The sequence below is a fragment of the Podarcis pityusensis genome, assembly GCF_964106645.2.
Source record: "Podarcis pityusensis genome assembly, chromosome: 6".
In the NCBI taxonomy this organism is placed as follows: Eukaryota; Metazoa; Chordata; class Lepidosauria; order Squamata; family Lacertidae; genus Podarcis; species Podarcis pityusensis.
This window is the reverse complement of record NC_138030.1, coordinates 65735611-65753562: the sequence shown is the minus strand read 5'-3', so window position 1 is coordinate 65753562 and position 17952 is coordinate 65735611. Positions and strand designations below refer to the sequence as shown.

Sequence of the window (17952 nt, the reverse complement as noted above, 5' to 3'; positions counted from 1 at the left end):
AACTTCTAGAAATCTAATAAAGATTTTTATCTCATTTGTACTCTGGTGTGACAGTACTCAAATTTAAATGGTAAAATTCTCATTTAGTGCTGCAAGTTATGAACTGAGCACACACATCAATTAAGAGATTTCTCTACAACAAACACAGAAGTGATCAATAATAAAAGGAAAGTTAAGTGGCAGCTATTTATTTACCATTTATGAAGTAAAAGTATTTATAAACATACCGTATCCTGCTTTGGAATTTGAACTAAAACTGAAAGTAGTTGATCAGTGTCCAGGAATCTTGAAATAACTATAAAACAGAAATCAAGCAATCATTGAGCTCAAGCCACAACCGTTATATCCGATTTACTGCGATTTAATCCTATTAATATAATTAAGGCTAAACTGCTTTAAATCTAAAATTAATATGGCCAAAATGTTAGACGGAATATACTTTTTATCTTAAGAAACATTAAATTTGATCAGAACAGCAACATTGGGGGAAGCTGTTCTCTCATATTGTTTCATCAATCTGGATAATTCTCCAAAACTGCTATTGGCCTTGGGGGGAGGAGGGGATACAGATATATCATTGGTATCAGAATTCGCTTTTTTGTCATTGGTAGCTAGCTTGGACATGTGGTGCAGGAAGGAAGAGTTAAACACTCCTTCCCCCAAGCCCCACTGTTCCAATCAAATTTGGAGATCCCTACACTTAAAAACTTAAAAAACATACATACATACATACATACAGCGATCCACTCATAACAAGCTGAGAATGAAGCAGCAACAATATTCATCCTGCTCAAAAGCTGTGATTAATAGAAATATGATACCCATTATTAAAGGAAATATGTTATCCATTCTATAAAGCGATATTTGATTACCTGACTGAAGACCCAAAAAGAGTTCCTCTTCCTGAAGTAGCTCTTGAACAGAATCCAACCTTGTATTAATGGTATCAGCATCAATCAAAGGCTCTAGAATATTAGATCGAAGTCTCCGACTTCCCCCTGGTGTTTTAGTATAATTTAGAACACCAAAAAGAGTGTGTCCATTCCTTTGAAAAACAGCACAGTTGGGGGGGGGAATCTCATTAAGAAGTTGATACAAAACAATTTAAACGTTCTACAACTGCTAACACACAAATCACATTCCAAGGCTACACTCGTGCTCCTTCAATATGCGGAAAGCACAGCAGTACCTGCCATGCCACCTCCATGAAATGTATGTTGCTGCATTTATTAACAGAAATTTGCACTCAAGTGATGATGGAACCTCTGCCCCCGCTGCATCCAGCTAACTGCACAAAGGCTTGAAATAGTTCTGGAAATATTTAGCAACCATCTCTCTGTGTGTAGGGGCTTTTCAATAAGGGAAAGAATCAGAAGTTAGAGGTCTAGGAAAGGATGCCATGTACAGGAAAGCACTGAGTGGCCTTTGACATCAATATCATAGTGCACCCAACAATGCAGCTGCTCTGTGGGAGTAGGGGAAGATTATGCTGGAGGTCTAAAGTGAGCTGCTCCAAACCTGTTCTTCATGTGCCAGAGAAGAAGGGTATTAGCACAAGAGATAATACCAGCAATTATTATGCAACAAGTATATGACTTACTAATACAGTTTCAGCATATAGCTATGCATTTGTTAAAGTCCCAAGTCATGCATTTTGCTTATTAGTGTGTGACTATAATACATCAAAAGTTTTCTTCTGAGCAGTGAATTTTATTTCTCAGTGAAAAGGAAGTAATTTACTCAGACAGTGCCAAATGAAAGTATTGTGATAAGAACAAATGAGAGGAAAATTTAACTAATCATTTGTACAGATGTTATCAAGAATATTAGAATTGTATGTTCTGTCAAGCAAAAAGAGAGAGAACAGACTTCATAAGAATATATTGAAACTAGTACCACATTTACCATTTCTGTCTGCAGTGGGAGGGAAGGAAGAGATTAACACAGAGAACTGGGGTGGAAGCAGCTATAACTTTAGTGGACACATTATGGCAAGTAGAGGGCAGAGAGCGAAGTGAGCAGGACAGTACCAGGCAGAGGCTGACACTAGCCAATAAGTGGTTATTAGCCAGCCCAGTGGGAAAAGACTTCTTTACTGGGCTGAGTTAAAGGTTCCTAAGTAAGAATTAATGGTGGTGGCGGCGGCACTAGTTTAGGAGAATCATTGGAGCTGGAATAAATATCCCTCTTCTCTCCACACCTCCAATGACTCCTTTTGTTGTTGTTAAATACACAACTTTGAAGGAAGAATCATGGGACTGCTCATCGCATGTAGCATATAATTATCCTAATCACAAACTTTAAAGGGAATGGTACATTCAGAATGGAATTTATACCATGTTCAATATGGAACAACAAATATCTATAAAAAGAAACACAGGATTAACCAGGGGGGAGTGCACTTGAGGGGAGAAGCTCTTTATTCCTACTGCCTGGTATCCAAACAACAATCACAGCTCTGACTTCACTCATTGCCTAAATACACTGCTAGATGGGAGCAATCACATTTAGAAAACTGTGTGCACCTTTTGCTTAATAACTTTATTTATTTATTTATTAAATTTCTATACCACCATTCATCTGAGGATCACAAGGAAGTTTACAATATAATTTTTTTCCCTAGAAGACAATAAAGTTCAGTCTGTGGCACCTGCCCGAGAGCACCATTGAAGCCCTTCATGGGTGCCATGGTTGGGGACACCTGGGTTAGACAGAAAAGACCAAAATATATTTTAACTGAAAAACAAACTTTATTTTTTAAAACACTGTAGGTATGCATCAATATCCACCAGTTGTTGTATAATGCAAATATAAATTCATTTCTATCTTCTCTATACCTTAGAGTCGTGAAATGAAACATCTTACCTAGGATTCCTATTGTTAGTTATTAATTCAAGGTTTATGGCTGACGTTGAATCAATCATTGCTGTTTGCTCACTTCCATGGAAACTAATCTTAAGTGACTTAGGTGCATAAACTGAATTTTGTATGAACTCAACATACTTCAGCACAGCTGCAACAGCTGCCAGACAGTAGTATCTAAGAAATTGTAAGACAAAATAAAAACAAAATTGCACATACTATTGTGCATAAGCTTTTAAGACTTACGGCTTACCTAGCTTTGAAGGTAGAAACCCTGAAAATATTAGCTGGGGTGAGCTAGAGTAAGGCTTTCAAATAACTCTCAGAAACTGATAATGACATTTGAAAGGTCCTTCTTTGAAAGATAGTAAATCACATAAAATATCTAAAGGGCTCGCTTCTCCCATACACATCTGTCTACCTGTAAAGATCTTCTCCAGGGCTCACTGCTGAGTCCTCCCACCTTCAGAATCAGAAAGCTATAAAGTCCAGGGCCTTCTCTGCGGTGGCACCTTGTTTCTGGAACTCCCTCATTTTTTATTTAGAGCATTTGTAACTTACTCTTCAGCAAAAAGAAGTTCCTACAAAGGCTTACACAAAATCAGTTAAAATAAGAGAGTCTCTGCCTGCAGTCTTACATATGACAGACACAAAAGGTGAAATGGTCAGGGAAGCAAGAGGATTTGACTAGCATCTAGTCTGATAGTCTTTCAATGCCAGCATGCCCTGCAATCTCCCAAATCTGCTCCTGAGCACTGGGGGAACCACCAAAGCAGATCAGGGGGATGCGTGAAGTACATGGGAGTGGGGGGGAATTGTTCCACAAGTGGCAGTAATTCTACTTTTGCAATAATGTCATTATATACAACCTAAAGAGACTTTAATAATTTACTTTGCAAGAAATACTTGTGAGAGTATAACTTTTTGCTTTAAAACAACTGAGGAAGGAAGGGATGAAATATATTTATAAAAATTATGGATGGTATGGACAATGCTAAATATTTTCTTTCTCATCATTCTAGAACTGGGACTCATCTAATTAAATTGATTGGCAGTAAATTCAGCATAGATGAAATAAAATACTTCACAGTACACATAGCTAGCGTATCATTCATTTAAGCAGGGAATGGAGATTTCATCTAGCTTAGACATTTTTTAAAAAAAACAAAGCTTACATGAATTAATGGTGCTTATTCCATCAGTCATCAACCAGGAAAGCAAAATACATTATTCATATTAAAGGCAGTGTATGTATAATATCCAGATGCTGGGGAGGTGGGGCTAAGGATGGCTATTTCCAAGATACCCCGGCTTGTTAATTTTTCAGAAGCAGCTAGTTGGCTACTGTTTGAAAGCAGAATAGTGGATGAGATGAATCTGATCTTCCAAAGCAATTCATGTGTTAAGGGAAGAGCAAGGAATATTGCAGATGGTAAACCATCTGAAATAATTTCCTTTCTGTGGATAAAGTTGTCATGTTTGCCTGCTCTACAGGAATGACTCACAATCTCCCTGTCAACACATCTTATTATAATCAAGAACCATCTGTCATCAATGAAGGCTCAGAGATAGGACAGGTGGAAATACTACTTAGCCGATGTCCAGCTGGGTTTTAGTCCTGTTACAGAGACTTTATAAATAATTTGAAATCTTGTACTACATAGTTATGGGTAGGGATGTAATAAGGCATCATTCTCTGTCCTGCCCTGTATTCTTCATATGCATCACTGTTTCCATTCTGCTGCAGTTTGTATTCTATTAAAAGCTATGTTATTCATTTCTCTGTCTGCTGGTGAAATTATATAACAAGTGTAACTTACTATGTAAATTATGTTGTCATGATGTTATTTAATCACATTCATTGAATGTGGAGAAATACTTGGGTATCATTTGTAGACTGAAAGCAACAATAGTAAATATGAATCATATTCAATGGAATAATTTCTGTTCTGGACGTAAGTAAACATTGGCAATTTCTATCCTGGTTTCTGTTTTTGTTGGAATTCTGCAGCATCCCTAGTTAAGAGGAATTTTAGATTGAAATATGGTAAACAATTAAAATTCACATTCAACCATGCAGCACAGTGACCTTGGACAAACCACTGACATACAGCCTTACTTAACTCACAGTGTTGCTGAAAAGCTAAAATGACAATAATAAATTGAGAGAGGGTGAGATATAAGTGAAATAAATACATTTAAGGTAGATACCTAAACCATGTCCTGTAAAATTTGTAGATCACAGTCTAGAAATTGTTACAAAAGATTCAAAGAAGGTTAATTAAGAATGAAAGCTAATAAAAGCAAATGATTTGGAAAAGTGATCCTGGCATATGCACAGAGTGTAATCTTGAAACAAAGCCAATTTTTCCATTGTCTTGAATGTAAAGAGATAAAGATAAAAGCATAGTGTAAAGTCATACTTGGTGGTGATTCAAACACTGTAGGAGTGGACTATCTGAAATGAATTTATATAGGCATAAACTGCTGAAGCTGAGAAAAACTTTGAAGCTACAATTGAATAATAAACAAAAACAGGAACAGAGAAGACAATGCATTACTTTATGCAATTGTTCTTTTTCCAGCAGAAGCAACAATTTTGGCCTATATGCCCTCTGCTGGAATAAAACACTGGTTGCACATATCAAACAGCAACATAAGAAGACAACTTGGAGCTATAAAGGAACTAAAGTGATATAACTAATGAAAGATAACTGACAGAGAGTCTTTCTTAAGACATTCCATTAAGGAAAACAGCAGCTTCACAGCAGTTTAACACTCTAATCCTAAACACATTTACCTGGAAGTATTTCTATATAAACCTTATTTTCATGTAACGTTTTTTGATATTATATCTTTCTGTAAATCCAACCCACAATTATTAAGGAGAAGGTTATACTGAGCCAACAGAACATACTCCCAGCTGCTTTATGCAGAGTTAAGGTTATAGCCAACTAAACCACTGCACATGTGAAACAAGAACCAAGAACTCAACAGAAATTCCCTTCTTTCTCTTCCCCCGGCCTCCAAAACCCCTCCTGCCCCCAATCTATTGCAGAGGCTTGGAGAAAACCTTAGCGCACTCTCTAATTATTTTATCTAGTTGGTGTAAGAGTCAACAACATCAAATTATAATTGGTTGGTAAATGAAATTTCAATGGGGATAATGATTACAGAAATGTTGAAAGCAAACAATGGCTTGGATCCAAACCTGCTTTTGGGCAAGTACAATGGGATTTCATTGATGCAAGGCAGCTCAGTTCCTGCTGATTCACCCTCCCACTGCAATCCTCTGTGCTATATTCTATATGCTTCCAAACACTTCCTTGCCTTCAGGAGTTGCTTTTCAGGATGTACCAGGGGATTGTGGTGAGGGGTGTGTGTGGAAAAACCCTAGAATTCTACTCATGTATCTTTGGTTTCAACCCAATATACAATAATAAGTAACCCAACATATTGGGCAAAAATCAATCATTATTATCAACAAGGAATATATATAAAGTTTTGAAGAATATTTATATCAACATATATAAGTATTTTAAAATATTCAGATCACTGTCTGAAAGCAGTAGACTAATAATCTTGTAGGTAGATGACCAGCCTATGAACTGTGAAATTACTGAAAATGTGGCATATCCAAAGATAAACTGGTAATTTCTATTTACATACATACTTGGACTGAACTTCCATCAGAACAGTGCTGAACTCAGGTATACATAATTGCTCAATATATTCCAAGCCTTTTGTTTCATGGAAGTATTTTCTTTGGACTGTAGTGAAAGTCACATTCTGGAAAACAAGCAAAGGCAGGATTACAGAACATTGCTCCAATATGTAGAACCTTTCATTCCAATGTTCTAAAGAAATTAATAATTTTCAAGCAGCAAATTGAATTATTTACTCATAAAGTCCCAAGTCTCAATATTTGCATTTTGCTATGGGTGTGATTCAGAAACACACATGTGCACTGAATGGGTCATTTTTTAAGCCTTTGAATTACGTTTTTATTTTATTAAATTTTTAAGTGCCCCTTCATCAAACAAGATCCTGAGATGGTTTGCAACAGAAACATATTATAACACAACTAATAGTAACTAATTAAAATAAAACACTTTCCCACAGCTTCCAAATGTCAATAGAAATTAATTAATTAGGTATCCTTCTTCTTTCCCATTTTTCCTATGCAATAATTAAAAACCATGGCTCTTTCCCCCTCCCACCACTCTTTTCCCTTCAAATAGCCTCTGGATGTTCCTGTGTAAACTTTGGCAGGTTTCTTACCCTGGGGCACCTCCCTCATAGTTTGAAACCCCAGGAAGGAGGAGGAGGGCAAATTCCATTGTACAGCCAAAAGTCCTTGTGCTAGCAGATGCACTTGATTGGATACCACCCCAATGGTTTCCTACATGAAAATCCCTGGATGAATGTTTGAGATTTGGCAGGCTTAATCTACTCTCAAGGGACTCCTTTATCTGCAATCTTGCCCAAAAAAGATATAACTGTTTGTAGATTCCGCTTTAGAGTTATTGGAGGCATAGCAGAGCATCAGATTTAACAAATCAGATTTGGATCCAAATAACATGCTGAATCAGAATAACACAGATTGGCCTACTTCCAGATGTTAGAAACACAAGGTGAATCCTGCACACCTTCATAATATAGTTTCTAAACTATGGTTACTACAAAGTGTTTTGCAGTTGTTTGAACTGAGAAATTAGTAGCAATACATTGCTAGCTTCAAAGGAATTTAAGCATTAGTCTGAGTCATCAATGAAGAAGTTGTTGGTAGGAATTTTTTTAGAACACGAATAGGCTGACTGCAGACTTTGTTGTTTAATTTTTTTAAAAAACCACTTCAACAATTTGCTTTAAATCTACAAAGCAACAGCCTCCCTTAATAACAAAGCATTGCTAATTTATGGGCTCTTCTGCACATCTTTTGAAAATGCACCATTTTCCACATCTGTTTTGTGCACTGCTTTGCACTACAGTCTTTTGTGGTTCTATACCACAAGTGATCTCACATTCCATGGTAAAAGATTCACATGTCCTGCTCATTTTTTCCCTCGGCTCTACTGTTGTGTTTCTCATGTACCTCTCATCACCAAACCATAAACTAGATGACACTTATATCTGTCACTGTTTTCTGAAGATATAGGGGGATGTGCTCTCTGCTTCTTTTTCAGTATTTCCATCACATTGTTTGATTATTGCTGTGTTCTGACTAAATATTATTGTTTCTAGCAATGCATTTCAGCAATGTACGGTACATTACTATCTGACTCTGGTTTCAACTTTCTCTGTCATGCACATTGTTTGTCCTGAGTATTTTTCAGCTCCAAAGGAGAAGGATATACTGCACTCTAACTAAACATGGTTACTATATTCCTGATATACTATAGAAACATGGTATACTATATACTATATTGGTGTTATATCCCACCCCAATATCCTGAATGGTGCAAGATTTCAGGGGTCCAAGCACTTACGCAGGGTCTGTGTGTCCTTTGGAAATGAGGCACATCAGAGACTGCAGTATCTTTACAATATATGGTTTATTTACGCATATATACAACCAGAGACTAGGTGGAGGGAGTTCAGAGCATTCACATTCCAGTAGGGTCTCTTGCTTCTTGCATAGGTGCAGCAGTCTTGTATCCAAAACAGCAAAAAGCCATGCTCTGTCCCATGGTGGCCCACTTTCTCAGCAGCTTGCAAACTCCAAACTGATTTTCCTGCTCCCTTGCATCAGGTCAAAATGAAATCCTAAACCTTTTCCAAATTGTCTTGTCTCTGCACACTAACACACAGCTGGAGGAGGGACTCCACTTCCCTTGCTGTCTGACACTGAAATTCCTGATGACCCATCTTTTGTTAGGCTAATGACTTGGCCATCATCAGCTTTGTTCTGCCAATGACCCACACTCAGCTAGGTTTGCCAGGCTGGATTGGCTTGTTTAACATACAGTGGTACCTCAGATTACAGACGCTTCAGGTTACAGATGCTTCAGGTTACAGACTCCACTAACCCAGAAATAGTACCTCAGGTTAAGTACTGCGCTGCCAGAGCACGATTTCTGTTCTCATCCTGAAGCAAAGTTCTTAACCTGAAGCACTATTTATGGGTTAGCGGAGTCTGTAACCTGAAGTGTATGTAACCTGAAGCGTATGTAACCCGAGGTACCACTGTATAACCTTTCTCTCTATTATGCAAGTGACAACAACATGCAATTCCCCCCCCCATGAGGGTTTAATTTTATTTTTATTCAGAGAAAATAAATGGTTCTTCTTTAAGAAATTGGGCTACAACTACCACACAAATACTTGTCAAATAATATGTTAAATAAGTGTTCCTTGAATGTACCTTGAAATTTTCTGTTATCAAGCTGAACAATTTTGTTGCATTTCCTGTATCACATGCAGTATTTGACATGATGATTTCCAAAGGTGCTAAAATTCTGAGTTTAGTGATAACCTAAAAAAAAGTAACATGATTTGGTAAAAATATTTACATGAACAGCTTTTATAGCACATAATGTTGTTATTTATTTATTATTAAGTTTGTGTGTGTGTGTGTGTGAGAGAGAGAGAGAGAGAGAGAGAGAGAGAAAGAAACATAATCAGTGTGCACAACAGTGTGTAACTACAGGACAAGTATTTGCCCTTTAAACTGCAATCTCAGACATGACACAGGGAGACAACAGAGGGAGAGTAAAAGAAAAGGGGGGGGGGGGGCTGAGAAAGAATGGTAGCAATTCAGTAACATGTTATCAAGAATCATAGACTTGCTGTCATTTTTAGTAGCTTCCTAGCTCCTTTATTCCAAAATCTCTGTTTGGTCTGTCAAGGCAGACAAAGCTGAGACCTAGGACAAGAAAGCAAGTGCAGAGCAAGGGCACACAGGGAGAAGGGGGAAGTTCCATTGTGTGAGTGGGCCTCATTATGCACACACAACAATTTAGGTAATCCTGTCCAGTGAGTCAGTAACTGTCATTCTATGCCAAGTACATGCAATACCTATTGACTTCAACGCAAGGGGGACTTAAGCAATTTATATACAAATATATATCCAGATTTACCTTGGCATATGTTGTATTGTCTGCAAACTGAGATAGCACAACTTCCGGATTTTTTAAGTCAATACTTGCCATCCCCACTTCACCTCTGGCAAGACCTCTCCCTTCTATTACAGCCACAATAACAGATGCAGCATTGTGAGCAGAGACTGAAGATGATGTAACTGTAAAAACAGTGAGATACATTAGGTAACCTGACCTAATCTAAACTCTGCTCTAGCTCTACAAAAATTAATGAAGTTTGTTACAAGCAACACTTGATTGTTCATATTGCTGTTTAAAGCATGTGCTTCTCTCAGGTATATCAAAACTTTGAAAAGCCCAAAATAATTTATCTTGAGAAAAATCACACATGGTGCAACATTTACAGATATGTGTGCAGTATATCATATCTATGTAAAACAATAATGTTTACAAAGACAAACATAAGCAGTACTTTACTAGGCATATATACTTTATAAACAACTGTTTTTAACATTAAGCATTTTGTAGTCACACTGATTTAAGCACTGCATGTGCTTTTCTTGCTCAATAAAAACAGAGGGCAAAATCCAACATTGAATGAATGAATTGATTGATTTCAGTCACTGATCAGAGTCCAACATTGTACCAATGGATTTTCCCTTCCTTCCTTCCTGCGGCAGTCCCCGCCAAACTGCTCCAGTGGGTCCCCAATCCTCCAGAGTAGTTTGGGAGTTCATAGTGGATGTAAGGAGGGATAAAGGAAGGGAACTCCCATTTGCACAAGATGAAATCTGTTGCACATGTGGAATATTACCCAATATGGCTGAACTGTGCTCCATAATTTTTAAGTCAGAAGAAAATTACTCATAAAGTTTCTGCATTACTTACATAAACCAATCCCAACCTTTCTATTAGACCCCAATGCCTATTAAATATTGCCAACATTTTCTGGTTTATTTTATAGTAAGAACTGTTTATGTGTGTTTTAAAAGAGAAAACAGAAGCCCGAAGACAGCTGAGCAAGCATGTGGAGTTTTGAAATACGAGGGCTGTTGCATCCTGTCCACTACATTGGACAGGATCCAATCATTCCCACATGCATGAAGAGGTATGTTTGCACAGCTTATCAGGATGCTGTTTGTGAGATGAAACAGCTGACCATTTATTTGCAAAAAAAGTCACTAATTTTTTATATTGTTCTGATGCTGTTTCTCAAAACAATTTCTACTGTTTGTGAATGGCGTTGAGGGAAATCTGAATAACTTAATACTTTTTGTGACCTTATTGTCAAAGTGCTATACTAACTAATTTTACTAACAGGTGAATGGTATGAGCCACTACACTAAGATTTGTAGATGTCAAATGCAATATCAGAGGCCCAGTCACACACCAAGCTGCAATCCAAGAGCAGTTTTTATTTGTAATAAGTGACCATTCCTCCCTTCCTGGTATAGTTTTGCTAAGCAAAGGCAAAAACAAGGTACTGCATATCAGTGACAGACCATTAAGTGGCATTTCAAGCAATCCTCTAATGCTATTCTCCAATACAAAATGGCATTTAAATGCTAGTGTGACAGTAAGAAAAATGGAACTGTCAGTTAACAAAACATTTAGATGATGAATAAAATGACGTTGTTTCTAATGTAATTATATTTTCAAAAATATCCCAAGAATTGTCTAGGTAATTATTTTTATTACAAAATACCTTAAGGGCCAGAAATTGACATTAAGAAATTATATGCAATGTGGTTCACATGTCCTAAATGATAGTTGTCACATCATGTTCAGTCATATAGCAGATAATGCTTACAACAGCACAAACTACAAGTATGTTAATGGTAAATCACCAGTCAAAACATCAGTATATGTTTGTTTCTTTTGTTTAAAAACACGTTCTGTTGGTGATTACAACACTAGAGAACTCATCAGTCTTTTTAATCAAATGTTAATATGGAAAGTAATCTCATCATCAATCTTTTTTTCCATTTTAGAATCATGCTCACTATTCTGGCAGTCAACATCTTCATCAATGTCAACTCTCCTCTTATTTATCTTTTTGCATACTATACAGTGGAGAAGGCATTCAAAACTGCTTGCTTTCCCACTCCCAATAATTGAATAATTATATTTCATTAGAATAGCTTAGCCTAACAAAATATATAATGTTAAATAGTAATTCTTCGTTGTGGTTAACTACTATAACCGTAGTCAAGTTATAGCTGTAACTTTCCAAAAACATTCTAATATAATTTTACACTGCCCTCTACTGCCCACTTAATTTTTTGCCAATGGTGGATGCAAGAATATAACAGAATGAAATGCCACATAATTTTTCAACAATTCTGGTCTTAATACTTGTAAGATTTCCCTGAGATGCTAAATATCTGCCTCAAAACTGTTTGATTATAACTTAAGAAACCAGAACATGCAGGGATATCACTTTGGGGGGAAATGACTTTCTAACAGAAATCTGTAAAGTCTCAGAGCACCAGTAAACTATTTAATAGTATCTATCTTTGCACTGGGCAACATCTAGAATACTGTAGACTGTGCTGGTGGGCCCATCTAAAAAATCTTGGAGCTGAAAAGACACAGAAATCATGGAGCTGAAAAGACACAGAAAATATCAAATAAAACGATAAAGGCCAAAATGACCTTTCTTGTGGGAATTTTTTTTAGAGTTTGAGATTTTAATTTAGTCCAGAAAAAATAATTATGAGAGGATATGACAGTGGTCTACAAAATTGGGGAAAGGATAGAAAGGGATCCAAGGTGGAAAGGATAGGAATGCAGGTGCTGTGGCTTTGCTGAAGCTGAGCAGGTGTTTACTTGATTGATGATCTGGGTGGATGAAAAGACTGCATAAAGAGAAATTCGAACATAAGAAGAGCTCTACTGGATCAGATCAAATGTCTATCTAGTATAGCATTCTGTTCTCACAGATGTCTAGAGAAGCCCACAAGCAGGTCATGAGCAGAATAGCTACCTCCTGCATGTGATCTCTAGCAACAGGTATTCAGATAACTCTGACAGTAACTATCAAAAACCCACAAACAGGACCTGAGTGCAACTATGTTAGCCCCGTTTTTGATTCCTAGCAACTGGTATTCACATGCATACTGCCTCTTATAGTGGAGTTAGAGCATAGACTTAACCTCCATGAATTTGTCTAACCATCTCTGAAAGCTTTCCAAGTTGGTGGTCATCACTACATTTTGTATTAGTGAATTAAATAATGTAATATATGAAGAAATACTTGTTTCTGTGTGTCTCAAATCTCCAGCCGTTCAGCTTCACTCAATGACCCCTAGTTCTGTTATCATGAGAGAGAGAAACACTGCACTCTGTCAACTGTCTCCACACTATGACTCCCCTTACCCACATTTTAAAAAATTAAGAAGCCTGAAAGAAGTAATATTTTTTCATGGGGGGGGGGGTGTAGCTGTAGATTCTTGATCATTATGGCTGTCTTGTGTATCTTTTTCTTCTCTACAATATTCTTTTGAGATGTGGCAACCAGAACTGTATGAAGTATTTCATGTGTGCACTGGTACTGAATATGCAAAATTAATTATTTTTGTCTGAATATGCATCACTTTACACTTGTTTACATTGCACTGTATTTCCTGTTTTAATGCCCAGTCACCCAATTTGGAGAGATCCTTTTGGAGCTCCTCACAACCCCTTTTTGTTTTTACTACCCTTAATGATTTGGTGTTATCAGCAAACTTGGCCACCTTATTTTTCACTTTCATAAAAATAGAATTTGGAGATGTGCAGTGAAATAGACTGGCAGTAGGTTCACAAGATACATTATACAACAATAAGTAAGAAATTTGCAGAATTGCCCAGCATGGTATGTGGTGATGGCCCTCAACTATATGGCTTTGAAAAGGCTTGGAGAAATCAGTGGAGGAAGAGTTTCTCAAAAGGTATTATTTAAGAGAAGTGGAACCTGCAACAGGTTTGTATTTAGCACTTCTCACAAGCTTGGCGATACCTCCTTCTGGTATGTGGAAGGCGCTGTTTTTGTTACATAAAGACTGACACCTCTCAACTTCAGAAAGAGAGGTAATGAAAGTTAAATGGAAGCACCATGTTCAGAGGCAGTAAAATTTGAGTATTGGATGCTGGAGACAAAAAGCAGGGGGAGGTCATCACCATTATGCCTTGCCTGTGAGCTTCTCAAAGGTTTTGGGCCTGATCACAATTTACGGTATCTGGACTAAATAGATCTTAATCTGATCCATCAATGCAATTCTTATGTTCTTCTACAAGTCTGAAATTTGCATTTTCTAAATTCATGAGCTACAGGTACAAAGCAGAAAAACCATGAAACTGATAGTTGATCTTGATCTCTCGGGTTTTTTCAAAAGTTAACTTCTCATTGTGGGAGCTGCTGCATTGCTGCACTCTTTCTGTCCCCTGAAGGTAACAACAGAAGCCTTGAGCCATTTGGCAGAAGACCCTGCAAGTGCTGCTGCCTCAAGATTCTATCCAGTGCACAACATTGACTTTTGTTACATAGAAATGTGACAATTTATTTTGTGATATATTGATCATGGAAACACACAAGACATCTTCTAACCTAACCTCATCTTGAAGATACAGTTACATTCTGATGCTTTACAGCAGAATTTGTGAAAATTCTTCAAGAAAGTATCTTTTGCACAACCATGAGTGTTAGGGTAGCAAATGATCAAACCAAATACGGAGTCCAATGGTGGCCACCCACCAGTGGAAATGATTTGCACTGAGGCAATGGGACTTTCCCTTCTTCTCTTGCCCCCTGCAGCCCCAAAATTTTATCCTGGGGCTGGGGACCATCTTCAGAGTGAATTTGGGGAGGCTGTGGGGGACAGATAAGAAGTCCATTCATGTGGTGTTGCCCCAACTATTTTTTCCGTATTTACAACCCATCTGTGTAAATATTAAGATGTACAAATTACAGTAGGTGAACTTCACCTGAATATCCCATAAAAGGAGTCCCGTTTCTGCACCCTGCTCTACTTGGTGAGAGAGGTGTTTTTCGTACTCGAGAAATATGTAGAGCTCGGGTTGAAGAAGAGCTTGTCAAATTCACTGTGCTAATGTTTTCTGCATAGGAACTCTTGTCTCCAAAGTATGACTCTAATAAAAAAAAAAGAATTGCTCTTAAAGAGAAATTTAGAATTAGTGATTGCAATGTTTGCTTTCCACAGAGATAGTTGCAACAGTAGCTTGTAAGAACAATCTTGATCCTATTAAATTCAATGAAAAATTACTCTGAGACCTTTAACAGAAATGATCACCCTAACAAATAATTTTAGGATGTTCTAAACATATTTGGAAAATCAAGATAACCAGTTCCCATTTTAACAAAAATTAATCATTTTCTGCACAAGCAAAAGAAAAAAACAGTACCTGTTATATATTTATTATATATAATTGTGCTTCTCCCTCTATCTGTTATATATAATTGTACCTTTCCCTCTACCGCATTTTCTAATCACCTAATCCTGAGTTAGTTCATTTCTGGACTTTTATACTATTTACATATACTGGATCTTGAACTGTATTTAAATGGGCTTAAGTAATAAATCATTTTGGATCAGAATACAGCCTTAGCATTGGGGTTTTTTTTACTGGTTTGAGTGGGTGAATAGTATGATTTACAATGCAATCCTATACATGCATATTCATGACAGAGTGGGGATTTTTGAACCCTTATCTCCCAGGTCCTAGTCCAACACTCTAACCCCTATACCACACTGGTTTCCTAGAGCACTTCTGCTATGGAGCAGCTGTATAAATTAAATAGGAAAACAAACATGAGGAAAGCAAAATGCCACTTAAGAGAAGGATCCAACACATTTTCCTTGATGCTTGAATTTGTTTTATTGTGGATTGTTTTATTTAATGTTTCAGTGTGTTGCAAACTGCTTTGAGATTTCTTCTTTTTAAAAAAATAAATCAGTGTGGTGCAAGCAAATTTTTATTCTGGCCCAGATAAAAAAAAGTTGTGCTTACCTACTGTTAAGTCGTTCATTAATTTCAAAGGGTTTTCTCTGAATAGAACATTGGAAACAACCTAGTGCTTACAATTGCAGCCATAGTGGAATTGAGTGTTTAGGTGCAGAGAAGTGGATTTGTAAATGTTCAAATAATTATTTACTACCCCAGTTTGATCTTACACATTTTTGAAAGATGTGGGGAGTTTTCACTTGCAAGTTTTCACATGTCTTTCAGCTTCTTTTGAATTGTCTGGATTCATGTGCGACCATTGTTAAGGAAAGGCAGTAGGGAGAAAACAGAGAAAGTGTTTTGTTGCAAATACAAAAATCTTATATTCTCATATTAGGGATAAGAGGAAAAGCAAAACACACTTTTTTTTTACTAAGGAAAACACCTTTTCTAGCTATGTGAATAAAGACCCGGTGCCACCGTTCATTAGGCACACGCGCGCACACAAAATTAAAACTTGGCAGATCTTAACAAGTTATGTGAATAAACCCAGAATATGGGGTCTTCTGGAAGAGCAATAAGATTGACGAAATCTGGAATTGTGCAGCACTTAACCAATTTAAAGCGCTGCAACTGAGGTGGTTTTGGGAAAGGGCAGGCATAGCTGAACACGTCCTTAGGTTGCTTATCAACAGAACCAGTTGTTATTTTGCCTTTGAACCCTCAGAACTCAAGCTGACGGTGTGTCTGTTTTAACCCAGAGGAGAGAAACTGCCTCTCCCACCTTCCAGCCCCCTTGAGAGGAAGGGCGCCATGAAGCCGCTGCGGGAGCCTCGGTCTCTCTGAGGGCGAAGGGGCTGCTCGTCCGAGGAAGACGGAGGGTCGCCGCCGCGGCCAGCAGGCGCCTGCTCCGACCCGAGCAGGCCACGGGGCCGACGCTCCGCGCAAGGCGAAGAAGAGGAGGGAGCCGAGAAGGAGGTGGAGGCTGCCGAAACCTCTTCCATCTGAACGCTTGTTCAAACGTCTCCCCACCCTGAAGCCAGAAGCAGCAGCCTCGAAGCCTTCGTGGGTTTATTCCCCCAGCCCCCGGCTCGCATAGAGCCAGGAATCCGCACGGCGGGAAAAACGGTTGAACGAGCTGATCCATTTCAGCCAACAGAGGGAGGGGAGGGGAACATTGGTAGTTGTTGTTACGGTCAACGACAGTAAAGACACCGAGTACACCTCACCTACATCCACGCAACTCTGGTTTCCTTCTTTAAGGGGATTTCCCGACCACTCTCCACATGGAGAGCACTGCAAAATAATAATAATGTGATTCCCCTCCACCCCGCTTGCAGGTTTAAGGTGGTACGGTCCATCCCTCTCGAGGCTTCAGCGCCGCCCAGGGACAGCGGGTGACCCCAATGGCTTTGCGTTAGTGCCGGCTAGAGGTTCGTGAAGTGCGGCAGCGCCTGCTTCTCCCTTTGACCGACTGTCATTTCTTCCTGCCTCATAGGCCTAACAGCATGCGGCCTTCCCTTTATGTATGAAGAAAACTCGTTATGTTCTGAAGGGTACAGGGCAACGCATGCATCATAGTAGTAAAAAAATGGTGGAAACTGTAGCCCAACATTTGGAAGGCAGCACGTCGGCTGTCCCCAACTTAGGGAATGGCCCACAAAGTAATTTTCCATTCCCTCGTCCTATCTGCAGCCCCCTCCCCCAAAAAACTTGTGAGGAATTTCTTTATGACTATCTGCAGAATGTGGCTAGGGAAAACTGAAAACACAAGTTTGTGCAGGTTTCCTATGCTGGCTTTTCTAACAGCCCCACTACAAATCGTTCTATCTTCCAGATTTGGGGGTGGGGGGCTCAAGTGGCTGCAGGGAAAGGACCAGGAAATTTCCCTTTCATGAACTTCCCGCAGTTTCACCAAGCAAAATACACTTTAAACCCAATTTACACTACAGTATTTGCTTGCAGCCTTATACTAATCTGACGCTGTTAGAAATGCAGGGGGGATGAGGATAGGGGCTTGAGTTTATGAAGAACGTTAGCATAAATTCCAGCTAAAGATCTAGCAAACCAGCCAAGGAGAAGCTGCGATGAAGAGAGAAAATTTTTG

At 38.3% G+C, this 17952-nt stretch overlaps 1 protein-coding gene across 5 annotated transcripts in view; it reads right to left on the bottom strand.

Moving 5' to 3' along the window:
* MSH4 (mutS homolog 4) overlaps positions 1 to 16957 on the bottom strand; it is a 30739-nt gene extending 13782 nt beyond the window's left edge. Inside the window, exons 1-8 of one of the 5 annotated variants that reach the window (XM_081008966.1) lie at positions 16630 to 16957; positions 14868 to 15032; positions 9942 to 10102; positions 9227 to 9337; positions 6536 to 6651; positions 2866 to 3039; positions 873 to 1045; positions 228 to 295 (exon numbers count right to left, since the gene is read on the bottom strand). In XM_081008966.1, the coding sequence (XP_080865092.1) occupies positions 228 to 295; positions 873 to 1045; positions 2866 to 3039; positions 6536 to 6651; positions 9227 to 9337; positions 9942 to 10102; positions 14868 to 15032; positions 16630 to 16849 (1188 nt within the window). In that variant the 5' untranslated portion in view covers positions 16850 to 16957. Of the gene's footprint in view, positions 1 to 227; positions 296 to 872; positions 1046 to 2865; positions 3040 to 6535; positions 6652 to 9226; positions 9338 to 9941; positions 10103 to 14867; positions 15033 to 15911; positions 15946 to 16629 lie in introns of those variants that run through there. The other 4 variants (XM_081008962.1, XM_081008965.1, XM_081008964.1 and 1 more) reach the window with 4 other exon arrangements.
* Positions 16958 to 17952: the final 995 nt, after the last annotated feature.